The 26557-nt window shown below is 39.3% G+C and overlaps 2 protein-coding genes and 2 non-coding genes across 12 annotated transcripts in view; 1 reads left to right on the top strand and 3 right to left on the bottom strand.

The window, feature by feature from the left end:
* SH3D19 (SH3 domain containing 19) overlaps window positions 1–4781 on the top strand; it is a 175825-nt gene extending 171044 nt beyond the window's left edge. For all 9 annotated transcript variants that reach the window (XM_036312674.1, XM_036312667.1, XM_036312675.1 and 6 more), the window contains one exon: window positions 3393–4781. In XM_036312674.1, coding sequence (XP_036168567.1) covers window positions 3393–3509 — 117 coding nt within the window. In that variant the 3' untranslated portion in view covers window positions 3510–4781. The remainder of the gene's footprint in view (window positions 1–3392) is intronic.
* A 6653-nt stretch (window positions 4782–11434) lies between these two features.
* RPS3A (ribosomal protein S3A) lies at window positions 11435–15402 on the bottom strand. Its single transcript, XM_036314217.1, has 6 exons — window positions 15248–15402; window positions 14417–14520; window positions 13870–14057; window positions 12357–12565; window positions 11754–11863; window positions 11435–11599 (listed from the first exon to the last, which is right to left on the bottom strand). The coding sequence occupies exons 1-6, from the start codon at window positions 15307–15309 to the stop codon at window positions 11478–11480; spliced, it is 795 nt and encodes a 264-aa protein (XP_036170110.1). The 5' UTR covers window positions 15310–15402; the 3' UTR covers window positions 11435–11477.
* LOC118659444 lies at window positions 11995–12065 on the bottom strand. Its single transcript, XR_004968562.1, has one exon. It is a non-coding gene; the product is annotated as a small nucleolar RNA SNORD73 (small nucleolar RNA).
* On the bottom strand, window positions 13165–13236 carry LOC118659445. Its single transcript, XR_004968563.1, has one exon. It is a non-coding gene; the product is annotated as a small nucleolar RNA SNORD73 (small nucleolar RNA).
* Window positions 15403–26557: the final 11155 nt, after the last annotated feature.

The following is a 26557-nucleotide window of genomic DNA, read 5'->3' as shown; positions in this document are numbered from 1 at the left end:
TGGTACATCTACACAATGGAATACTATGCTGCTGTAAAAAAAAGAAGGAATTCTTACCATTTGCAACAGCATGGATGAAACTGGAGAGCATTATGCTAAGTGAAATAAGCCAGTCAGTGAAAGAAAAATACCCCATGATCTCACTCATTTATGGATAATTAAAACCATTATAAACTGATGAGCAAAAATAGATACCAAGGCAGAGCAACATCGAACAGACTGTCAAACTACAGCGGGAAGGCTGGGGAGGGTTGGGGGGGTGGGGTAAGAGATCAACCGAAGGACTTGTATGCATGCATACGAGCATAACCAATGGACACAAGACACTGGGGGCCATGGAAGCTAGGGGAGGGTCAAGGGGAGAAAAAAAAGGAGACATATATAATACTCTTTGTAATACTTTAAGCAATAAAACAATTTTTTAAAAAGTGCCTCTTTTTTAAGTAAAAACAGAATGTTTTCATGATCCTGTTTCCCCAGTCCATAGTTGGACCATAGTCAGAGGAAAGCCACCTTTGTAATACTTTGGGACTGTGCCAGAGGAAGAAGGGTAAGGTTAGTAGTCATTGCTCTCAGAAGAGCCTGTATCAGACGGCAGCAAATTCTCCATCATTGGAGGTATTCAGAGAGCTAAGATGCCACAGAAAGAATGAAAGCATCAAGGAGTGATTGGACAAGATGAGTTTTAAAACAATGGGTGCCCAAACAACATTTTCACCTGTCTATAACAAAATGAGTAAAACTAGGTGATATTGGGTATGTGCAGACCTTTGGGGAGTCGGTAAAAGGGGTATGCTGAGATATGTCAGTTATAAGGATGTTAACTTTCCTATTTTGTAGTGAGGTGTTCCTTCTGAGAATTTCTTTTATCTTTTTCATATTAAAATGTCATTTCTATGATAAAATACTGTTAGTAAATGATAGATATTTCTGATGCAAAATTATAATTTGGTAACCCTATATCCATTTATCTATTTGTTTTTTTTATTTATTCCTAAAGGTTCTTGGTTCTTATAATCCAAATGTTTGGAAGCTAAGTTGTTGCCCCAGTAGCTCAAAATTCATTTCTTTTATCTGTACATGGATTGTTACTTAAAGTGAACAATATAGATTCAAAATTTTTGGATGTTATTTTGGCATTCATTTAAGTTAGGCATATCAATAACAATTCACAGTATCTTTCAGCAAATAGGTGGTCACTCTGGCCAGTATTTCCCAATGGTTAGAGTGTAAGCCCACATACCAAAGAGCCATGGGTTCGATTCCAGTCAAGGGCACATACCTGGGTTGCAAGGTCTTCCCCAGCCCTGGTCAGGGCGCCTGTGGGAGGCACCCAATCCATGTGTCTCTTTCACATCAATGTTTCTCTCTCTCTCTCTCTCTTTCTTCCCTCCCTTCCACTCTCTCTAAAAATTAATAGAAAAATATCATTGGATGAGGATTAACAAAAAAAAAAAAACAAAAAAAAAGAAAGAAATAGGTGGTCATTGTTTTACAAATGACTGACTCTAAGCAAGATAGTTCTAGAGGTTTGAGTTAAGGGATTCTGCACTGCCTTCAATATTGATCATTAATATTTTAATAAATATCCACAAAATATTTGTAGATAAAGCTTTTTTAAAAGTGTGCTAGCCCTGCCGAAATCGGTTTGGCTCAGTGGATAGAGCGTCGGCCTGCGGACTGAAAGGTCCCAGGTTCGATTCCGGTCAGGGGCATGCACTTGGGTTGCGGGCACATCCCCAGTGGGAGATGTGCAGGAGGCAGCTGATCGATGTTTCTCTCTCATCGATGTTTCTAACTTTCTATCTCTCTCCCTTCCTCTCTGTAAAAAATCAATAAAAAAAATATATTAAAAGTGTGCTAGCCCTCAGAAAAATTGACATACTATGTATATATGGAACAGAGCTAAGGAAAATAGTTTTAATCAGCCATTATGTTATAATTTAGGAACCAGAAGGAACTTTTTATAATAGAAACTTTGAGTAGCTGGAAGTATAACAGATTTTAGCAGAGTAAATTAATGACATTTGATAGTCAGAATTTTTCCTTTCCATTTTCCATAAAGAAAGGCCTTAAATCAAACCATTTTTCCAGAGGGCTATGTACTAGGGCTACAAATAAATCCATTTAGCCTGATAATCTTTCAAGTAGCCAGGATCATTTTGGACCATTATAGAATCTTAAACCCAGATTCTAAGAGATGGTTAGAAACAATAAAGAACAAAATAGTTCCAGGAGATAATTTCAAAAATGATGTCATCTGCTGAGGAATTATAATTTACACATGAATAAGATACACAGTCCCTTTGACTGTCCTGATGAGAATAAATCAGTGTTCTGGGTCAGTGAAGCTCTTTAAGACAGGAAAGAATGCAAATTTGCTATTGAGGCCAGGGAGGATGGAATAAACCAAATGGCAGAGAATACCATTATGTGGAAGAGTAAATGTACAGTACAAAATGCTCAGGATGTGGAAAAAAAGACAATTACAGTAAAAGCCTTTCTAAGTGAAGAGGTCCGCTGTAAAATGTGGTGGCCATGTTTTGCTTGATGGTTAGCAATAAGGGCCCTGAAATCACACTAGATTTGAGTCATGTCTCTACCACTAACTAACTGGACATGGGACACTGAGCAAATTATTTAATCTGAGCTTAAATTTCCTTTCCTTTAAAATAAGGAAATCTATACAAATATCTCTCTAGGACTGCTCTGTTGTGTATATGAATTAATTCCTATAAAGTACATAAAATAGGACAAGACATACAGTAAGCACATGGCTCACTTATCTCCAAGTCTTGGCTTAAATGTCACCTTCAGTGGGGCCTCCCCTGACTGCTCTAATGAGATAGCAACCAACCCCACACTTTCTTTCTCTGCCAGCTTATTTGTCTCCCCACTCTAGAATGGCTTCTTTATTCATTGATGTATCCATAATGCCCAGAATAACAGTGTCTGAAACATAGTGGGTGCTCAATAAATGTTAGATGGGGCATGAGGGGTGTGTGTGTGTGTATACACACACACACATATATATATATATTGTTAGTAAATTATATATATATATATATATATATATATGTGTATATATATATATATATATATATACACACACACACACACAAATACATATATATAATAGCTGGTATTGTTATTTATTAAAGAAGAATTTAAATTAGGAGTGAATTTAGGGGGCACAAAATACAGCAGGAAAATAAAAGGGCAACAAGGGTGACAATGGCAAAGGAATGGCATCCATTAGGTATAGATTATCTTTGTGGTATATCATCTAATCCTGTCGGCAAGTCAGAGAATACAAGCCTCTCCAGATACTGCCTAGCATGCTTGTACTCAACAGAAACTAAAAATTATTTCCAATTCCTGTCTTCTTACAGGCTGGAGATACAATAACAGAGCTGGAATCTGTAGACGATGACTGGATGAGTGGAGAACTAATGGGGAAATCTGGAATATTTCCCAAAAACTATGTTCAGGTTTTACAAGTCGGCTAAAGGTGAAGCTTGACTGTGTCCCTTGGCACAAGAACTATTACTTTGACTATCAGATACGGTTTTTTTGCACTATTTTTTAAACTGAAAGAAATATCTATGCTGTAATGGTACACTAGAATTTTCTGAAAGTAGAAAATGTCTGGATTTCATCACAGTAGAAACGTACACATGAAAACCCATGAGCAAGTATTCTACCAAGGAAAACATCAGCTGTATGAGCAAGACAATTAAACACTTCCCCCAGGGAAAGTGCCTGGTGACATGGCAGCACAAGGAGGCCTACGCACAAAAGCTGTGCTTTAACATCTATTTTCATCAGCAAAAGTCAATTAAACGTGCTTCTTCACTTTTTTTTCTTTTAGTTTAAAAAGAGGACATTCAGTATTCTACATGCTGTAACCATCAAGACATGGTTGGTAATCTAAATTTTATTTGTGATATTCAAATTAATTCTAACAGCTTGAGCACATTTCCCTTATTATCAGGGCAAATCCTTGTTTCAGGAGGGGGTAGTTTATTAACTAGTTGGAGCCTGTGTAAGAACGTGGAGAATCAGCTCATGCTCACCAAATGCTTCTGGTGTTAATAAGTATTTCCCCTTTGTCCAAGAATTTGAAGGGGATTAAAATTTGAAGCATCTTAGTCAAAAGAACCAAAACCATCCTGAGATGCCTTGCTAATATGACTAACTCTTCCACATACTTGCTGTACTTACTTCTTTCCTCCATTTATAACTTTATACAGGGTTGTTATAAAGCACATTTTCTGAATCTGCAATCATTCTTTTGACAATTACTGGTACCCAAAGAAAAATTCATTTTCTTTGTGTTACCCCAGTAATATATAAAAGCTGTGTCTTGTTATAGTGATACATTATGAATCACATTATCCCAAATACAGAGTAACTGTTAAGATGGAAAACAATGCCAAGCCCCACAGCTCATTTCTTCCCAATATAATCAAATGAAAAATAATTTAAGAAGACTGAAGGCTGATACTTTTTGTTGTTTTTTCCCCAGCTCATCCGTTCACAATTATAGAATAAATAAAAAATTAAAAATTAAAAAAAAACACACTTTCCTGCTATATCCACTGTTACGCATGCCAGGCTTAAGATAAAAGCAGTTCTTCATGCCACTGAATCAATTACAGTTTATGGCAGTGATGGCGAACCTATGACACGCGTGTCAGAGGTGACACGCAAACTCATTTTTTTGGTTGATTTTTCTTTGTTAAATGGCATTTAAATATATAAAATAAATATAAAAAATATACGACTTTGTTTTACTATGGTTGCAAATATCAAAAAAATTCTATATGTGCCGAAACCGGTTTGGCTCAGTGGATAGAGCGTCGGCTTGTGGACTGAAGGGTCCCAGATTCGATTCCGGTCAAAGGCATGTACCTGGGTTGCGGGCATATCCCCAGTAGGAGATGTGCAGGAGGCAGCTGATCGATGTTTCTCTCATCGATGTTTCTGACTCTCTATCTCTCTCCCTTCCTCTCTGTAAAAAATCAATAAAATATATTTTTAAAAAAAATTTCTATATGTGACACGGCACCAGAGTTAAGTTAGGGTTTTTCAAAATGCTGACATACCGAGCTCAAAAGGTTCGCCATCACTGGTTTATGGGCTAAAGCCAAACAGGTTCAAGACAATCTTCCAAACAGATCAATGGAATAGAATTTCATTGGAAATGTGAAACATTTTCCCAACAATGTTCATGACTCTCTTCGATTTTTAAGAAGAATTTCATATACAGGGCCACTTTTTAGCTTTTATTATTGTTTCCCATTGTCCAAAAAGTTAGGCAGCTAATGGTCAAACACGAGATGGTGTTCTCTAAGGGAAGAGTTATTTACTTCGTCTTTGATTAAAGGTCATCTGCCAGTTATGTGGTTATAATTGATATGGGGGCTGTTTCTTCTACTTGTTTTGGGTAAAGAAGACGATATAAAGAAAACTCGTGTCAAATTTTACTGAAGTAATTTCAAGAGAAATGGGACTTAAAGCATTATCCCAATTAAATTCCCATTTGCAGCAAGCTGTGTAATAAGTAGGGTGTGTGTCTGGAAAAGGACATGAGGTACACATATTTGCCTGTGTAATCTTAACATCTTACATTAAAAAATCATGGAAACTTAGCTTTATTGGAGAAAAATATCCTCTTAAATTTTGGCAGTCAGCAGAATGATAAGTGCAATAGTTGTAAATCTACTTGACATTATAATAAACTGAACTTTTCAAAGTACTTTTCTCAAACTAGATTTTTTTTTTTTTTTGAGAATGGAAATGGTATCTTCTCTTTATGACTCCAGCCCTTTGCTCAATATAATATCAATAAAGGTTGATTGTTTAGATGGATGGGTAACTTATATAGCAATACCATCTTGGATACACTGAGATGTAATATCTTTCCTCCTTAATTTGTTGACAAAAATCTTTATTGAAACAAAAATTTGCAGTTTATATGTCATTTCACTTTGTCATGCTACAGTTTTTGCTTGTCATTTATTATTCACTCAAGTGACAAGACAAAATGTAGCTTGGTACAGGTTTTCATAGATACTTTCTTGTTCTGTATATTGATTGAGCATAATTTTATAGTTTGTGAATGTCATAAGGAAAAATAGGAATGTATTATTTTTCCTTTTGGGAATTTTAAGTGAAAACTTGATATTGTTCATCTAAGCCTACTCCTTTTTTAAAAATTTTTATTAAAACTAGAGAACATTTAACATATTATTATTATCCTTTGATTACCTGTTTAAACACCAGAAGACAGATTTCATTAAAAGATGCCCTTGCTTACATAGCTGGAGGGGTAATATAATCTTTCATTGTGTTCATGGAAATCACAGGTTTTGAATACAATCTGAAACATTCCAAGTATCAGTGCATTCATCAAAATTTATTATTAGAACTAGTATTTTTAAAAATATTTTTATATAGGGTTTTTATACATCAATATTCTTAACAATAATTACTTCATTTTTATTTAGTATCTTAGGCTTAGGTAAATATACCTAAAGAAATACTGATGGCTATATGGGCATAGTATACAGAGATATTTGGTATATTCATTAATGATTTATTCCTTTTAATTAATGTCAGATGCATATGGGCCATGCATATGACTTATAATTCATTGTCATTTTGAATGCCATTGAATGAGCTCTTAACACTGAATTTTTCCAGAATAGGAAATCATTTTCTAACCTATGCCTTTTTACTTCACTGTAATTATAGAGGGGGGAAAAATACAAAGCCTATCTCAGAACAACAGCACCATCTAGGGGCTGCTCACCTAATGGCAAGTTCATCCTGTTACACCACAGAGGAGGAGAGCCTGCAGACCAGAGCTGGACCTGTAGAGGTTAAATAATTTGCCTAAGGCCATACAGGTATGGCAGAACCTAAAGCAAAACCTAGCTCCACTGATTTACCAATTCAGTACTTTGTCCATTTGTTGTGCTGAAGTGGTACATTTCTCTTTAGCAGTTAAACAAGTATAATTGATCCGTTTTATTGGCCTGTACAACTTTTTTCTTTTCTTATTAATACAGTACTTATTTGTCATCCTTCTGTCAAACCCTGAGCCAACCACTTTCCCCAGGCTGCCTAGGGAGGTATAGGAAAAGGAACATACAGGGCAGACAAGACACGGGAAAAAGAACTATGGGAGGTGGAGACAGCTCCTTCACATTGGCCTGTACAACTTTGACTTCTTAGATATAATAGAACTAGAACAAGTTACAGTGAATTAAAGCCTTGAATTTCATCGAAGAACATTCCTGCTCAGCTTCTCAGTTCTATGTAGACAGTTTATATTTACATTACCTGGAAAATCAAACATGCCCCGCTGGCATGGCTGTGTTTGAGGGTCAACCTGTGAACCAACAGGTCACGGTTTGATTCCCAGTCAGGGCACATGGCCACGTTGCGGGCTAGATCACCAATGGGGGGATGTGCAGGAGATAGCTGATCAGTGATTCTCTCTCATCATTGATGTTTCTTTCCTTTTTTTTTTTTTTTTTTTTTTTTGGTTAATCCTCACCTGAGGATATTTTCCATTGATTTTAGAGAAAGTGGGAGTGGGGGAAGGGACATGGAGAGAAACATCAATGTGAGACACACATCGTTTGGTTGTCTCCTGCAGACGCCCCAACTGGGGCCAGACAGATTGAGACTGCAACCCAGGTATGTGCCCTGGGTTGAACCCACAACCCCAGAGGGCTGACACTCTAACTACTGAGCAACTAGCTAGGGCCATCATTGATGTTTCTCTCTCCATTTCTAAAATCAATAAAAAATATATACTTTTTTAAAAAGAGCTGCCCATTGTTCAAAGTGGTTATACCATTTTATACCTCGCTATTAATGTTTCAGTTTCAGTTACTCCATATCCTTACCAACATTTTGTCAGTCTATTTGTATTGTCAGTTGCCACCATTGTGGTTATATTTTCATACAACACAATTACAGTACTGCAAATAAACTTCTAAGAGCTAATGACACCAGCAGTAATTCTGACTTTTGACTTCAGAATTACTCTTAGTAAAAGGAAGCTACCCTTCTTAGCTTTCACACTTACATTGCCTACCACATTATATCCAGTAAAGAATTACCCATTAAATTGGTGTGACTGGAATGATATTACGGAATTATATAAATTTAGAGTTAATGACTGGTTGTTTCCTCTTTAAGAAATTTTTTTTTTTTAATATTGATTTCAGAGAGGGAGAGGGAGAAGTAGAAACATCAGAGATGAGAATCATTGATCAGCTGCTTTCTGTACACCCCCCACTAGGAACCAACCATGACCTCCTGGTTCATAAGTCAACACTCAACCACTGAGCCACACTGGCTGGGCAAGAAATCATGAGTGCCCACCTCAGCAGCATGTATACTATTTTTAAAAGTCACTTTAGAGATATATGCTGAAATGCTTTTTCAAAATTAACTGGGCAGGGGGTGTCAGGAAATGGGCTGCTTTGACATTTTACCCAACTTAGCTTAAAAAGTCAGCCTGCCAGTTTCATGGATGCTGGCAAGACACAAGACTCAAAAAGGGCTTTATTACTCACTGCAAAAGCAGTAATCAGAGGTTCAAGCTCATTTGTCTCCCTTCCCCTCAAGTCTCAAAGAAGTGATGCAAAGTGATCACAGTGGGTTGCATTACAGAAGAGGTACACTAAGATTTACCACTATTAAGTGGAAGCAAGTCTGCTCTTTTTCCAGGGGGAGACATTACCTCACCCCTCAAGGTTTCTCATGTGGATGCAAATACAACCCTGAGAAATAGCCCAGATAAAGAGCAGTCAGAGAACTGTAGTCTTGACATACCCAACAAGAGCATGCAGGGACATGGGATCTATAGCTGATTGCCTCTCACAATTCACTCCTTTGCATGACATGTTCTTGGCCAAACTAAAATCCTATATAATAAAACCCTAATTAATATGCAAATTATCCCCTCAGGCAATTGTCCGACCAGGAATTTGACTGCTCGCTATGACATGCACTGACCACCAGGGGGTGGCGCTGAACATGGCAGTCAGTGATGCGCTGTGATCTCTCACTGGCTACCTGGAGGCGGAGGTGACAGGGACAGAGGTGCGGTGAGAGTGCAGTGTCTGCCAAACTTGCTCTCTCCCCCTGCTACCTCCCCAGGGACATCAGGGCTCACATGCCGGAGAAGCCCCCCACTCCCTGCGCTCAGGTGTTGGGCACCCACAAGGAGCCTGCCATGCACCTGCACAGCCTCTTCCGGGTGAGCCGGGCCGCTGCCCCAGGCACCATGGGGGCCTGTCACGGTCCCCATGGGTTCATGCAGGAGCCAGTTTGCAAGGCTGGCCAGGAGAGCACGCTGCCCGCTCAGCTTCCATGTGGTGCTGCTGGGTGGCCCAGAGGCCCACGCTGTACTACGGCCCGCTGTGTCCAGCCGTGCTCTCCACATCTCATTGTGGGGACTCAGGCACTGTGACTCAGGCAGAGCAGTGCACGGGGACCCAGAGGTCAGCTGGGACCTGCCCTTCCATGCCAGATGCTTATGCTTCGATCGCTGGCCAGGCCTAGGGTCCACACCCATGCACAAATTTTGTGCACTGGGCCTCTAATTTTTACATATGCTCCTCCATCAGCCACTGATTAATCTAACAAGGTTATATAATCTCATACATTTAATTAAAGCTATTATCTATTAAGATTCAAAGTAACAGATGTAGCCAACTTATAGCATTGACCTCATTCTCTTCAGATTCCCAGACTGAATAAATCCATGGGGGGGTGGAGGAGCAGATCTTAAGTTGCCCCTATGTATTCTAAGGCCAGACTATTTATTACTAGCGAGTTTAAACTGACCTAATTCTTGGAGTTGCTGTCAATAGAGAAAATACATGGGCTAAAAACTCTCCAGAAATAGAGGCATCTTGTGACCCATTTTCCCCACATAAGGGCACAGGTCACTTTCAGTTCAGTACTGGTCAATGTCCAAGGACTAAGCCTAGGTTTGAGGATGAACTAGCAAAAGGAGTAACCAGTAATGTGAGAAAAACTTTGAGGTGAGATTTTTAAGGGCAATTAAAAACTGGAGGTTATCAACTACCAAATATCACTTAATAGAGGTCAAGCTAAGTAAAATGAAAGGCCAAGAATGAACCACTGGACTTAGCAACAAAGGCAATGGTAATCTTGACAGCAACAGCTTCGAGTGGTGTGGAAGAGAGCCCAATTGTAGCAGATTCAAGAAAAAAGTAGATGCAAAAAACATGGTTAACACTTAGCTTTGGTAGAAGGAATACTGACAAAGGTGAGAATTGCTGGAGCAATGAGCTTAATTAAGCAGGAGGGAGGGAAGTCCTACGTTCAAATGGGATAGTTGTCCGAAAAATTCAGTAAGGCAGGAAATGTGCACACACCCGTAAGTGGCAAGGTGGAGTCATGGGAATCATCTGAGTGCAAAGAGGTTTAAAAAGGAAGGATACAGAACAGACTGAGTGGAGGAGTAACTACTGGATAGTGGACATGAAATGGCCACTTATTAATACACCAGTAATCAATTTCTCTGGCTGAGTTCAGCTTCACAGTGCATGTGCACAGTGGGGCATTTTAAAGCTCCAGGAGATAGTATTTGGGTTTAAAAGCAAAAAACCAAAAGCCAATTGATTCTTTCCTTTCCATTAGTCCAGCGGTTCTCAACCTGTGAGTCGCAACCCCTTTGGGGGTCGAACAACGCTTTCACAGGGGTCGCCTAAATACATCCTACATATCAGATGGTTACATTACGATTCATAACAGTAGCAAAATTATAGTTATGAAGTAGCAAAAATTTTATGGTTGGGTCACATGAGGAACTGTATTAAAGGGTCGCGGCATTAGGAAGGTTGAGAACCACTGCTAGTCGGTCTGTCACAATGGTTCTCAAAGTGGTCCTGGGCATCAGCATTACATGAAAGTTTCATGACTCCAGGGGCAGGGGCCTGCAATATTTTAACTATCTTTCCAGATGGTTTAAAAACCATCAAAACTTAAACTATGTTCAGAAACGGTTTTCGCCCTAATTGGTTTGGCTCAGTGGCTAGAGCGTCGGCCTGCAGACTGAAAGGTCCCAGGTTTGATTCCGGTCAAGGGCGTGTACCTTGGTTGCGGGCACATCCCCAGTAGGAGGTGTGCAGGAAGCAGCTGATCAATGTTTTTCTCTCATCGATGTTTCTAACTCTCTATCCCTCTCTCTTCCTCTCTGTAAAAAAATTTAAAAAATGTTCTTTTGTTAGCCATCTCTAACACCTCCAGATAATCACTATCCTTTCTCAGCTAATTAGGGAAATAGGTAAAATCCACACAACAGCACAGAAAAGTTCACATTACTATCAATTCAGAGCATAATTCACCAGATTATTTTTTTAAATGATCAGAAATAAAATATCACAAATAGGTTTTTTTAATTGTCATTAAATGTCTGAATTTTAAACAGATTCTTGGACTGGAGGCTCATATCCATCAGCTCGTTCAACTTTAGCACCTGTCTCATCCCCAGTAGCTTTTCCAGAACTGCTACCTTCACCATGAAGCTCCATGAGTTTTCCCACTAAAAGGAAGAAGAAAATTGTTATAGCATACCATATCTTGAAACCGGTCCTTCAATACTGTATAGGCATGATAGAAAAAAGCCATTATCTTGCCACCCCAAAAAATGCTATTTGGCCACATAAATTTTTTCAGGGATCCAGTGTTTTACTTACATTCAAATTTGGGCTTCTTCAGCATTTTGACTTTTCTAACAAAGACATCATGGAGCGGATAGATAGATTGGCAAGCCTTTTCTATGTCTTTTCCAATGCTGTCTGGAATCCTGCAAACCAGTAACAATAGATTAGAATCAATCTACATGGAGCTCCTCTCCCCTTAGTTAATCCACATTTGAGCCTTCTGAGTCCAAGCCTTATGCCTTTTTCATTACACCCTCTTAGCCAACTGCATGGGAACATCAGAAAAATGTTTAAGTTTTATCACTGGACATCATTTGGGACCGAAACATTTTGTCATCACTTATTCCCATACATTTCTGGTTGTGGAGGGTTTTGTCTATTCAGTGTATTTTCTAAGACAAGCATTTCTGTGCTCCCAGGCTTACTAATTGCCATAAAATAGCTTCATCCAAAAAAGGATAAAGAAACGAAATCACATTTACAGAGCACTTAGCATGCTTTCATTTCAAGGGATGTAGGTAGATTGTTTTACAGACAGAAACACCGGTTTGATTGCACCTTGTCATATATGCTTTCCTTCATCTTTGGGTTAATCAGAGATTCAGGGTTGTGTTGTGTGATGAAAAAGAAACTTACAATTTATTGACCACTTCTTTCAAGTCATTTGTCTGCACCTCTCGGGTCATGATTTCCATCATCTTCTTCCGGATTTGGCGAACCTGCTGATGCTGAGCATAAGAGGTCTTCCGAATCTGATTGTTGCGCTTTTTAGTAAAACCAACACAGAAGAGACGAAGCAAATAACCATCGGTAGTCTTGACATCGACATGAGCTTCAATCATGGTCTAGTGAAAAAAAGATATTGTACACACAAAATTTCCAGAATTAACTTCCTTGAAGTGAACTTACCAAATTTCTTACTATCCTTCATATCCAGTTAAATAAGTCCTCTCAACAGTCCTCCCTCCTCTTTCCTCTCTATCCTCACCATTACTGGCAACAGCACCCACCCCCACACTTTCTACAAATACATGACAGCCTTTAACATTCTTCCCCTCAACTCAGCTGTACAACTCTGCAACACAAGAGGAAAATAAGTTCTATGAGAGATTCTACAATATAGATATCTACACTTATTTGTAACATCTTTAAAGTGTTCCAAATAAGTAAAATGTTATTAACACTAAATGCATATATATACTTTTAAATGTCCTGTTCCAAACTAAAACCATGCTGAGGATTAAATATTCAATTTCTCTGCTAAAACACAATGTAAAAATCCATTAGTAATATTACTGCCTAAATTTAAAAAACAAAAACAAAAACTGAATCTCCTCCTCTGCATTTTGTAAAGTTTACACCTTGGTTTTAAAAAATAAATATTACCATGATAGCAAAAGGACCTTAAAACATTCCCAGAAATGCAGCCATATAACCTTAGAAAAATGTCAAAAATAAATGTTAATGGTATAATCAGTATGTATCATGAGACCAAAACATTTTGTCATCATTCATTCCCTTATACAAAATATCCCCAAACTGGTTAGCCAGAGGCATCTGAATCAATGCAAACGTTTAGTAAATGCTTTTATGTGTCAAGCTCTGTACTAAAAATGTGGAATTCATCCTAACTCCATGGGAAGACACTCTTACGTATATTTCAGAGATAAAGAAACTAAGGCTTAACAAGCTTTAAGTTACTTGGCAAAAGAGAACACAACTGGGAAATGGAGCCAAGATTTCAACTCCACACCAGAGGCGATGCTACTATTATGCTATAATGTATGGCCAGAGGTAATCAGGACTAGCCCAAACCACCCTCTACTTTAAAATCCACTAGGTTTTGAGGTCCAAAGACATTCCGAACACAGGCAAAACTAAAAACCTGAAATCTAGACGTTCCTCAATGAGCCACTAATTTGTGCAGCAAAAAACCCCACACTAACCTAATGTTGTATGTTGAACTCAATTTAAATAAATAGGAGGGTCATGGCTTGCTCACTGCTGTTGCTCAAATTCAAGTGCCAAATTCTTTCAAAATTTTTTAAGCAAGAAAATATCAAGGTTTTAAAGTGAAATTTAAACCTCAACTGTATGATACGCTCCTTGCTGTAATGACACCATGACTCTGAGGAACTTTTGTTCTCACCTGCCACTTCTTGACCATCGAGCACATTTTGTCCCGGGTAAGGTCCATGCCATGGAAATTAGTCAGGCAGTTTTTGCCCTGAACATCCTCAGTAATTAGCTTGAATTTTCTAAATGCAACTTCATCATTCTGCAGATCAGCTAGGCTCACTTCAAAAACACGACCCTTGAGACCATCAGATGCAATTTCTATAAAACAAGAATCAATTGTCTTATTAACGTTACAAACCACAGAAGCAGTCAAGCCAACAAAGGTAAGGTTCATGCATAAAGTTGAGCTCACAAAGTTAATGGTAAACTATATAAAGACCTTAACTTTTGCTAACCAAATCCACAAGGACACCAATGACTTATTGACAGGGCCCATTAAAAGCTCAAAACTACCCATGCAAAATTCTAAAATTTGCTTCTACAAGTGGTGTCCCAAAAACAAGCACAACAGGGGCCAAAGCTGCAAACAAGGGTTGACATTTCTTTATAAAGCCTCCTCCCACCACAGGACCTACAGACCAATTTTAAAAAGCCCAAACCAAGAATAAGATACTCACTGGTTCCTTGAGTTCTCGTAACCAGTGTTTTTCCAATGTTTCTTATATTGAACATAGCTGGTGCTTTCACATCATACCAATCTTTCTTAGAAAATGGATCAACCCTGGATTTGGGGGAAAAAAAAAAAAAGTTTTATCGCAAATCATACATAATTCTTGACTTTTCTGCTTTCCTCATTCTAATGATTTTAAAAGGCTAACTAGCCTGTAAGCACTGCAGTGGACGGTTCTATCCCTCCCAGAGGGAGGTGAAGGGCGCGTGTGTCAATCGAGCCCTTCGCAGTGTTGGTCTCTAAGCCACCAATGTACATACACACTTCCCACCCTATCGGTCCCGCCACCACGCAGGCGGCACTGCCCCCAAAGCACAGGCACGGATTGACTGGTGCAGGAAGACACCTACTGGTAACCCAGGCTCTTTTACAAAGCCCCCCTGGAGGGCCCAGGTTCCACCCGGCCCAATCAGAGGAGCGGTGAGGGTCCTGGGTGGACAAGAGTGCCTTCCTCAACTCCGGCTCTTGGAGTGGAATCCATTACCTGTGGAACCCAGGCGGCCCGTGAGCCCACAATACGGAACACGTCAGCCCGAGTCGCGGCGGCCACCGGGCTCAAAGGGGTGCGCACAGACCCAGACGGCCGGGGGAAAAGCAGCCGGCCCGCCGAGACGCAGCACCCACATCTGCCAGGCCGCGGTTCGGAGTTTACCAACCCGGCACAGCCAGCTCAATCCGACCGGCATCCTCGCCATCCGGCCCACGCCGCGACCCAGATCCCTCCCGCCGACTCTAGCAGAACCCCAAAAAGTGGAGAGCCACGACAGTCGCCACTTACACTTTCTTCTTGGCTCCCTTTTTGCCGCCTTTCGTAAGGCGCTTGTTCTTGCCCACCGCCATGGTGCTGCTCAGAGAGCCAAAAGGGCGGAAGTGCAACTCGCGCGAGAACTTAGGCGTATGAAATGGGGCGGGGCGCGCCGTCGACGTGACCTTTGACCCCTGCGTTTCTCGGGCCCCGGAAACATCGCGACAACAGGAAGGCACTCCCGCGACTGCAGCGGCAACAGCGCCCTCTAATGTGGTGAAACTGCTCGCTGGGTGACTGTGCTCCACCGGCGGGGGCGCGGAAGGCCGGGCTGCGGGCTTCGGTTACCGTGGTTTCCGTGGCTCCGGTGCCCGGAATTAAGTTTCCGTGGAAGGAGGCGCCCACTCAACCTCGTTCAAAACTGAACTCTCCATCTCACCTGTAAACCTGTTTCTTCCCCAGAGCATTGGATTTGGAATGGGCAGATCCAGGTCCAAATGCTCGTCAACAGTATTTAAGCCTTGAGACCTGTCTGTGCTTCAGTTTCCTCGTATTTTAAATGGAGACAGTAGCCCTGGCTGGGGGTTTCAGTTGGTTGGAGCATCGTCCCGTATACCCAAAGATTGAGGGTTCGATTCCAGGTCAGTTAAAAAAAAAAAAAAAAAAGTGAAAAGTAAAAAAAGAAAAAGGAATAATAAAATGGATATAGTAATATAATCTACGTCACAAGATTGTTAGTAGGATTAAATAAGTGTAACTCCGGAGGTACTTATTGGTAATGTTCTACTTGTTGATATGGGTGCTGGTGCGTGGGGTATGTTCGCTTTGTGAACATCCATGAAGCCGTACACGTATTTGTATATTTTTCTATACGTTTCTCATACATTGATATATAGTTTTGTGGGGTGGTGGTGGTGTGTTTTTGTTTTTGTTTTTGTTTTTTTGAGTGAATTTTGCTAAGTGGTTCCCAGAGGGACTATGGTTCCAGTGTGAAATCAAATTGTTCAATTTTTGCAACTAATCAAATTTTTTTCAACTGTAGGGGTTTAACAGATTCTATCCCGGCTGGAGGTGGCCGATTAGCTTCAAGTGAGCAGCCTCTGGAAAGCTGGCCCATGCAGGCTTGGATATATTGAGTTCCCTTCTCTAACTTCCCCTCCTGAAAAAAAACAAAAAAAAACCCTCTGACCAAGCCACAAACATCCCCACCCACAACACCCCACAAGCCTTGAAATCCTGTAATCCCGGGGTCCTCAAACTTTTTAAACAGGGGGCCAGTTCACTGTCCCTCAGACCATTGGAGGGCCAGACTATAGTTTTAAAAAAAACTATGAACCAATTCCTATGTGCACTGCACATATCTTATTTTGAAGTAAAAAAACAAAACGGGAACAAATACAATATTTGTATTTGCATGTGGCCCGCGGGCCGTAGTTTGAGGACCCCTGCAATCCCTCCCAGTAATTTTAGCCTCCATCCCCTACCTCCTACTACCTCCCCCCCCTCATCTTCTAAATCTTCCGGAATCAATAATTCCATTAATCTCATTTGTTTATAGGATAGTGTCAGAATCCTTAGTTCACAACAATATGATTTATTTAAAAGGACTGACCTTTTGTGGCGTTCACAGAAAAAAAATGAATACAACAATATGAATGTTCTTGATGCTATTGAACTGTTCACTTAAATGGTCAAGATGGTAAATTTTATGTTAGGTGTGGTTTTTTTTTTTTGTTTTTCTAACCACAATTAAAACAAAAAATACTAAAGTCCTTGGCCAAGCTTAACAAGCACACCTTTATCAAGCTCTACTCACTATCCCTTTCATCCTCACCACATCTTAGCCTTTAACGGGGGTTCTCAACCTGTGGGTCGCGACCCCTTTGGGGGTCGCCTAAGACCATTGGGAAACACATACATAATTACATATTGCTTTTGTGATTAATCACTATGCTTTAATTATGTTCAATTTGTAACAATGAAATTGGGGGTCACCACAACATGAGGGTCGCGGCATTAGGAAGGTTGAGAACCACTGCTTTACGAGATACCCCAACACCAGGCATCTAGAACTATTTAAAAATTCCCTGAACAAAATGGTTTTCTCTTGCCTTCATTCCTTTTCCCTCATCAGCAGGCAAATATCTGCTCATTTTCAAGACAGCTCAGCTTCAGGTTGTTCAGTGAGAGATTGATCCCCCCAGACAGGCTCCCAGGAAACCTAGCCCTGCGTAGCTTCTTAGTAACTAATGATTCAACTGGTCCCTTTCTCCCTGTGAGCACACAGTGCAGTCTCCTTCATATCTGTGCTCCATCTCTTAGCACGTAATAGGCCCTCAGAATATTTGTTGGATGAACACATAAGAGGTAGATGACATAAGTGCTGGTCCCAGTTTTTGAACTTCATGAATCAATCCAGATTTGCAAAATAATTAGGGGAACCAATAGGACTGCAATTTTTTAATTTCACCACATTATAAAACAAAAAACAACTGCCATTTGCTATCCGCATCATTTCATTCTAAAATTATTTAGACCCCCGCCCCCCAAATAAAAATAAAAACATATCCTCTGAAAGGTGGGCCCTTTTATTTTTTTCTGTGAAGGCCACAAAAGGTCAATCCTTTTAAATAAATCAGCTTTATGAAAAATTCTGTAGACGTTATTTTTGTCTAATTGCAGACTGGTGAAAACTAGTGACCAGTAGAATTCAGTGAGTCCCTCCTAAATATAATATTGAGTCTAATAAACTCTGTATTAATTCTATACGTATAGTAACCTTGACTAAGTTTTTTTTATAAGTGGCAGTTCACCAGTTTTAAAGTTTCCCAATGGAAAATGTTATAGACTCCAAGGCTACATAACCCAGCTTGAAAACCAAACTTGCCTTCTTCCTGGTCAAATTCCTCTTTCTGCCCAAGAGTGAAAAAGCCACAGGGGAGACATTAATGAAATCAACTGCATTTGGTTTATTCTAGCAACACCAGCACCTAAGGCAGTGGTTCTCAACGTTGGCTGCACATTAGAATCACCTGGGAATCTTTTTAAAATCCTGATTTCTGGGCCTCATCCTCCGGAAATTCTGTTTCTTTGTTATGGGGTGGAGCCACAACATTAGTAACAAAGAAACAATTTCCAGAGGATGAGGCCCAGAAATCAGGATTTTAAAAAGATTCCCAGGTGATTCTAATGTGCAGCCAACGTTGAGAACCACTGACCTAAGGGATTTGTCAGATGTATATATTTGAATCCTCAACTTTGTTTTATAATAAAAGCTTTAAAATTTTTTTCCCTGCACTGTTACATTAAATGGAGCAATCATCAGTTTAAATTATATTGAAAAAAGACAGCATGGGCGGGTAAAATTAGTTTCTTGGTTCTCAACCATCTAAGAATTTCAAAATTAAGATAGAATACAATGTAATAGAAAAATGTCAGAATCTATCAAACCTAGTAAGGTTTCAACATTTCTTTGTTTAAAAAAATATATATATTTTTATTTCAGAGAGGAAGGGAGAAGGAGAGAGAGAGAATCATGGATAAGCTGCCTCCTGCATGCCCCTCACTGGGGACTGATCCCAAAACCCGGGCTCCTGGTTCATAGGTCAATGCTCAACCATTGAGCCACACTGGCCAGGCAATATTTCATTAATTTTCTTTTCATCTGTGACTAATCTATTAAATCCATCCAATGTTGTTGGAATTTTTATTAGTGTTTTTTTTTATTTCTAAAAGTTCCACTTCATTTTTATCGCCGTAGTTTATTATTCTTTGCAGGTATCTTCAATATAGATTTAAACCCAGTTAGCATAATTGTTTTACGGTCACTGTATGAGAGTTCCAGTATCTGAAGTCTGCCAGACTGTTTCTAATGTCTGTTTTTGTGCTGGTTCTCCCTCATGAAAGTCTAGCTTCCTCTAGTTCCTAGTTATATTTGTGTACTGGTCATTGCTTTTGAGGCCTAGGATGAAGATATCCTCTTCCAGAAAGAATATTGCATATCCTGCCAAACAGAGTCCCGCGGGCACTTAGCTTTTGGTGTGTTTTTTTGTTTTGTTTTATGGGAAGGAGGTTTGTCTTTTTTTTTTTTAATTTAGTTTTTGGCTTTTGGCTTCCTGGGCAACCCAGGAGGTTCCAAAAAGCTGTAATTGGGGATAGGTGAACACCTGGATATATGGGGAGAGTGGTGCTCTCAGAGGGCTTAGAACAGTGGTTCTCAACCTGTGGGTCGCGACCCCTTTGGCGGTCGAACGATCCTTTCACAGGGGTCGCCTAAATACATCCTGCATATCAGATATTTACATTACGATTCATAACAGTAGCAACATTACAGTTATGAAGTAGCAACGAAAATAACTTTATGGTTGGGGGTCACCACAACATGAGGAACTGTATTAAATGGTCGCGGCATTAGGAAGGTTGAGAACCACTGGCTTAGAAGCTCCATACCCCTTCTCTATACCTTGGCATATGCATCTCTTCCATGAATTATATTTTTATTTTTAATTATATATTTTTGTAATATTATATTTTTTTTACAATAAGCCAGAAATCTGGTAAGTAAAATGTTTCTCTGAGTTCTGTGAATGCCAGGTGATAACCGGGACTTGAGACTGGCATCTGAAGGGAAGCAGCAGTTGGCAGAAGTGAGCCCTTAACCTGTGGGATCTGACACTATCTATTGGTAGAGTGTGTCAGAATTGCTTGTTGATGTGGGAGCACCTCCCACACGCGTTGAAAGGGGTTCCAGAATTAATTATCATTTTCTCCCATAAATACCTCCTGATCTCATGTCCTGTCCTTCTCAGCCGCAGCCCATAGTTTTCTCACAAAACGCTGTACCTGCTGGCAGCCTTATCCTTCAATCCAACCCTGCCCTGGAAACTCTAAGCCTAGTTTAATATGCAACCCACCTTCCATGGACCTATTGCCCCAGTTTGTTTGTTTTTTTCCCCTCCTCTTTGTATCTCTGACCTTGTGCAGTCCCCTCCCACACTGATTCTGGGCTGTTCATGACTTGCTTTGGCCAAGGGACATTAGCAGCTATGATTCAAGCAATGGCTTAAAAAAAGGCTGCCAAACGTATTTGGCTTGCTCTCTTTCTGCTCTTTAGAACACTTGAGCTCACTAATTTAAGAAACCCGAGGTAGCCTGCTGGAGAATGTATTTGAAAATTAGAAAATGTAGTTTTTCGCCCTCGCCGGTTTGGCTCAGTGGATGGAGTATTGGCATGCAGACTGAAGAGTCCCGGGTTTGATTCTGGCCAAGGACATATGCTCGGGTTGCAGGCACGATCCCCAGTAGGTGGCGTGCAGGAGGCAGCCAATCAATGATTCTCTCTCTCAGCATTGATGTTCCTATCTCCCTTTCATTTCCTCTCTGAAATCAATAATATATATATATATATATATATATATATATATATATATATATAAAGAAAATGCAGTTTTTGAAAGGACTTCAAAAAGTTTAAAGGCAGCAAGGTGTAGTAGAAAGAACATGGATTTTATAGTCAGTCTTGGTTTCAAATCACTGCTCTGTCACCTGCTTTGTGACTTTATATTGTCTTTTTTTTTTCCTCACCAGAAAGTGAGAATACTGTTGAATGACAAAAATTCAACCAAATAAATTTTAGAGATCTAATTGGCTCTATTGAAAGATTCTTGAATCAGGCAGCATCCCATCTAGCAAATAGAAAGGAGTTCTGTAGAGCTATAGAAAATGAAAAGTTTTTAAAGGTGCAAAAGGGGCAGGAAAAAAGGGAAATTATTAGCAAAGAGTGCATTGTTTCAAGGAAGGCTATCCTCCTAAGAGGAACCAAAGGTATCTGTTGGGTAGATTATCTCAGTAGGGCTGACCAGGTCATTCCATGTTGAAAGTTAGAGTCTTGCCCACCAGGTGTGGGTCAGTGGTTGAGCATGGACCTATGAACCAGGAGGTCATGGTTTGATTCCCAGTCAGGGCACATGTCTGAGTTGTGGGCTCAATTCCCAGTGTGGCGTGTGCAGGAGGCAGCCGGTCAATGATTCTCTATCATTGTTTGAAGTTTCTAGCTCTCTCTACCTCTCCCTTCTCTGAAATATATATATGTATATTTTAAAATGTTAGATTCCTGGGAAACTGAAACTGCAATTAGGTTAAGTATTAAATATTGGTTTACTGATGTAGGGTCTAGCATAACTTACTCCATTTTGGGCCTATTGTCTCCTTTTTAAACAATACCTACCTCCTGTGGCTATTTGAAGGCTTAAATTACACAATATACTTACTAGTCGATGCCTGGAACAGGGCTTCGCATATAGCAGGTACTCGGTAACTGTTTGCTCTCCTTTTCTCTCTCTCTCCAAAATAAATACCAGCTCACACTCATGTCAACAGCTCTCTATCCGTAACCTTGTTAAATGTCAAGTGTTGCTCTTATTGGAATAATTTCTCCTGCCTACCCCTTCCTGGGTGGTTTGTTGGGGATAGCAGATGGGAAGAAGAAACTTGTTCCAGGAGACAGAGCAAGAGAATTGAGAAGAAAAACCGAGATTAAATCTACGCACAGTGATATTGGTGTCATTACGAATGTACAATGGTACAATCAAATTAGATTCCATGTTACCATTACTATCACTAAGAACGGTACACAATCAGGAGACACCCATTTTTTTTCCCAATACCCACACAGCCATTATTGTTGTTGTTGTTTGAGGTAGGAATTGAAACCACCTTCCTCACACTGTAGGATTCCAAGTGGTAGAACTTTTCTTTTGTTCAACAATCCACAAAGTGAAAACCGAGGGCTAGAATCTAGTATTGTCACTGTTTGGTATCATGTAGATTTGGCTTATTCTAACCTTATCATAGAGTAGTTTAAGAAGTTTTTAATCTTTCTGAATTTGTCTCTCCTTACTCTATTAGTTGGAAGTTCAGTTCAAGGTTGCCATGTTGCACGTCTTCAGGGAGGCCACTCACATCGATTGCACAGGGAGTGAAACTTTCTTCAGAAACTGTAACAAAGACCTAAATAATGGTGGCATAAACAAGATAGGAATTCTTTCTTACTTACGTGACTAAGTGTATACAGTCCAGGGCTGATGTATAGACTCCACAGTGTTGGAGACTTAGATTTTAATGATTTCAGTCTTATTGCTCTTATTACCATCCATAATGTGTTGCTCTTGTCCATGTGGCCCAAGATGAAAAGTTAACATTTAATCCAGCAGAGAGAGGGAAAGCAAAGAGGAGGGCATGTTGCTTACCTTGAGCAGTACAAGCCACAAGTTCCACACCTCCATTCTACCCATATCACCTCGCCGTCCCGCGCTGTGAGAGAGGCTGGGAAATGTAAACCTTAGTTATATAGCAGTGTGCCCACCAAAAATTCTATTACTCAGCGGGGCTGGGCCCCGGGTCTGTACAGTATGGTTTGCTATAAAACTCAAAATCTTCCAAAAAAAAAAATCTATTACTTTCCAAGAATGGATATTTAGAAACAACTACTCTCTCTCTGCCTTAATTGTAAGATTTTTGTGAATTTAGTAAGTATATCACATAAAGTAGATGCGCAAAAAAAGTTCTTCCTTTCTCTTTTTCCATAACCCTACTCTCACCCTTTTACCCAAAAAGGAAACTTATTTCCAACAGCCACGTATTAGCACTACATTGACAACATATAAATAAGAATTGTGGAGATTTCTTTCTTTTCTTTTTTGTTACTATTTTTTTATTGTTTATTAACTGGTTAATCACAAAGTTCATCTCTTCTAATAGTGTGGAACACTATAATAAGTGCATGGGAGGTGCTGCAGAAGTAAAAAGCTTGGTAAAGGGAAGCACCAGAAAGAACCTCGTATGTACTGATTTTGATCAGAAGCTTGGTTAATAAGAACTGAATAAGATAATGGAAATGGTTGTAAGCAAATTTATGTGAGCAGTTCAGGGGACCCCACCATAGTCAAGGTCCAAATGACTATGAGAGTCACTTTGACCTGTTGCTTAAGGGATAAATTGGTGGCCTGGGGAAGAAAGGATCTTGAGGGAATACAGTCTGGGCTTGGGTGGAAATATTTTTTATTGACAGGAGAGAAAAGTTGACCTTCAAGGGTCAGGTGTAAAAAAAGTGCTTTTGACGAAATGGGGAGTAAACAAAGGATAATCTTAACGAAAGTGCATTCATTTACTCATTTATGTGCTTATTCATTAATTAGTAGTAGACACTATAAAATGGGTGGAAGAAGCACAGGCGGTGGCGCTCGCTGCACAAAAAGGATGATGCACAAATTCCTGAAGCATTCCATATTTCTTAGAAAATAAAGCATAGGCTGTGCCTTCAAGAATCTTAGTATGCTAAGGAGATTGAGTAATGCAGACCCGTATACTTACTTACACATTGCCTGCTCTATATATGGATTCTACTCAGTGACACCTTCAAATGGTACGGTAGAATAGCAATGTGTGTATTACCATAAAGTCCATGCATAGTCAAGTCAGAATACAAAGCCCTTGAAAACATTACGCATATTGTTTAAACTTTTGGTCAGAATCAATATCCACATACACTTCTATCCTCTTCTCCCAAAATCAGTATTGCAAATAGCATAGTCTCCTCTCAAATAGCATGGAGATCCTTTTAAATAGGATCTCTGCAGTGGTATTCATTGCAATAGATCTTTACTTGTAAATAAAATATTTATTTGTTCAATAGTATTATCTAACTACTTGAGACTTTCTCAAAAACTTAGATACTATGTAATTTGTCATTAACTGACATGGCTTCAAGCCCAGCTTCCTTACCAGCTAGTCCTGTAATCACTGGCAGGTCACTTAATCCCTCTGATCTATAGGTTCCTATAAAATGGAGATAGTAATGCTAGCTAGCCCTGTCCACTTGACAGGCTTGTTGCCATGATCTCAGTAGAAATAAAAAAAACTTACATAAACAGTCATTTTTTTTTTTAATTGCTATGGTTTCAGGCCTTGAACATACACTAGCATCCAGGGTAATACTAAATTGTCACCAAACTTTTCGGAGCACCTTGAAAGATGAGCTCAGACTGAATTTCTCTGTTTCTCTGCTGAAATACCAAACAACCTTATGTTTACAATTCCTGTTTCTGTTTCTGCATGTTTCCTTCCTAATAATTGTTGAAATGAGAAGTGGTTTATGTGTTTAAGCCGCTGGAACTACTGAGGAAAAAGGTAATATATTATGGCAATAGGAAACAAAATTAATGTTATGGAAGCCCTAACCTAGGAGTAGAATTACTTACGTTATCTCAGTCCATTTTAGTCCTCACAACAATGCTGTAGGGTAGGATTATTTAATGAAGAAACAAGACTCAGTGGGTTAATGATTTGCCCCAAATCCCACAGCTGTTAAGTGTAGAGCAGGAATTCAACCCCAAGTTTCATTACAGAGATTAACTTTTTTTTTCTACCTAAGTCACAAATGATGTTGATTCTGCTGGACTGGGATCCATGTTTTAAGAATCACTGGGAAAGCCCTGGCCGGTTTGCTCAGTGGATAGAATCTCAGCCTGTAGACTGAAAGGTTCCGGATTCAATTCCTGTCAAGGGCACATACCTTGGTTGCAGGCTCCTACCCAGCCCAGGCCCTGGTCGGGGCTCGTGCAGGAGGCAACCAAATCAATGTGTTTCTCTCACATCGATGTTTCTCTCTCTCTTTCCCTCTCTCTTCCACTCTCCCTAAAAATCAATGGAAAAATATCCTCGGGTGAGGATTAACGTACACGCATGCATGCATACTTACATAAATAGATTGTCCCTTAAGAACTTATTTAAAAAAAAAAGACTCACTGGGCAAGACTCTGCTGTATTTATCGTCTAGTATCTGTAATACTGTATTAAACATTGGGCTGCAAGACTAGAATGTACTGGCTAGGAAGCAACTCAGGTTACCACTTTTGAAGCACACACACTCCTTTTCTTATGCACTAAAATAAGAGGAACAAAAAACACATGAGACATATAGAAAACAAGATTTAAAAAAATAGCAAGTGCAAATCCAATTCAACAGCATTACATCTGAATGAATTAACCAACCCAATCAAAAGGCAGACATGGTCAAAGTGGATTTAAAGAAAAAGATCCAACTTTATACTGTCTACACTTTAGATTTTAAGATAGTAAAAGTGGAAAAGGTATATCATGAAAACAACAAAAGAAAGCTAGAGTGGCTGTACTAATATCAGACAAAATACTCCAAGTTGGTTCACAAAAAATGCTTTTACAGATAAAAAGGGATAGAACAACTAGATAGAAGACCTGTAAGAAAATAGAAGACTTAAACAGTGCTATTAGGTCCAATGGACATCTAAAAGCATACCACCCAACAGCAGCAGAATACACAGTCTTCTCAAGTGCACATGGGAGATTCTCCAGGATAGACCATACACTAACCATACCACAAACCTAAATACACTTTAGAGGATAGAAATAATACAAAATGTGTCCCACAACAAGAATGGAATGAGATTGAAAATCAATAACAGAAAGAATTTGGGGAAACTCAAAAGTATGTTTTATTTATTTATTTTTGCATAAGTCTGAGCCCAGTCCCTGATGCAAGCCCCACAGCTCAGGGAAGTGCACTGTGCGTGAGGGCCCACTCAAGTATCTTTAATTTAAACAACATACTCCTAAACACCAAAAGGGTCAAAGGAGGGGGAAAAATACAGAAATTTGAAAAAATTTTGAGATAAATGAGAATGAAAGTACAACAATGAAAAAACTTATGAGAGGAAAGTAAAGAAGTGCTTATAAATATTAAACATTGTGTTGGAAGCCCAGAATGTACTAGCTAGGGAACAACTCAGGCTACCACTCTTGAAACATACACACTCCTTTTTTTGTGCACTTATGTGTAAAAACAAATAAGAGGAACAAAAATAATGTATAGCTGAAAATATATTAAAAAAGAAGGAAGATCTTTAGTAATAACCTTCTACCTTAAGACACAAGAAAAAGAAGAGCAAACTAAATCTTAAGCAAGCAGAATAAAGGAAAGAATAAAGATAAGAGAGGAAATGAATGAAATGAGAATAGAAAAACAATAGAGAAAATAAGTGAAAACAAAAGCTGGTCCTTTGACAAGATCAACAAAACTGACAAACCTTTATCTAGATTGACCAAGAAAAAAGAAAAGACTCAAATTATTAGAATCAAATAAAATAGGGGACATTATTGCTGACTTTACAGAAATAAAAAGAATTATAAAGAATACTATGAACAATTATATGTCAGTAAATTAGATAACTTAGACAAAATAAAGACACAAAACTGACTCAATATGCAATAGACCCATAAAATATATTGGTACTAAAAATCTATCTCCAT

Source organism: Myotis myotis, unplaced genomic scaffold, assembly GCF_014108235.1.
Source record: "Myotis myotis isolate mMyoMyo1 unplaced genomic scaffold, mMyoMyo1.p scaffold_m19_p_6, whole genome shotgun sequence".
NCBI classification, from domain to species: Eukaryota; Metazoa; Chordata; class Mammalia; order Chiroptera; family Vespertilionidae; genus Myotis; species Myotis myotis.
The sequence above is the reverse complement of the archived record's forward strand: the minus strand, read 5'-3'. Positions and strand labels throughout refer to the sequence as shown.

Coding starts and splice junctions, on each gene's coding strand:
- RPS3A (XM_036314217.1), bottom strand. CDS start 15,309: ATGGCGGTGGGCAAGAACAAGCGCCTTACGAAAGGCGGCAAAAAGGGA. Junction 14,521..15,247: donor AAGGGAGCCAAGAAGAAAGT/GTAAGTGGCGAC, acceptor CCCCAAATCCAG/GGTTGATCCATTTTCTAAGA. Junction 11,864..12,356: donor AAAGAAGTGGTCAATAAATT/GTAAGTTTCTTT, acceptor ACTGGTTTGCAG/GATTCCAGACAGCATTGGAA.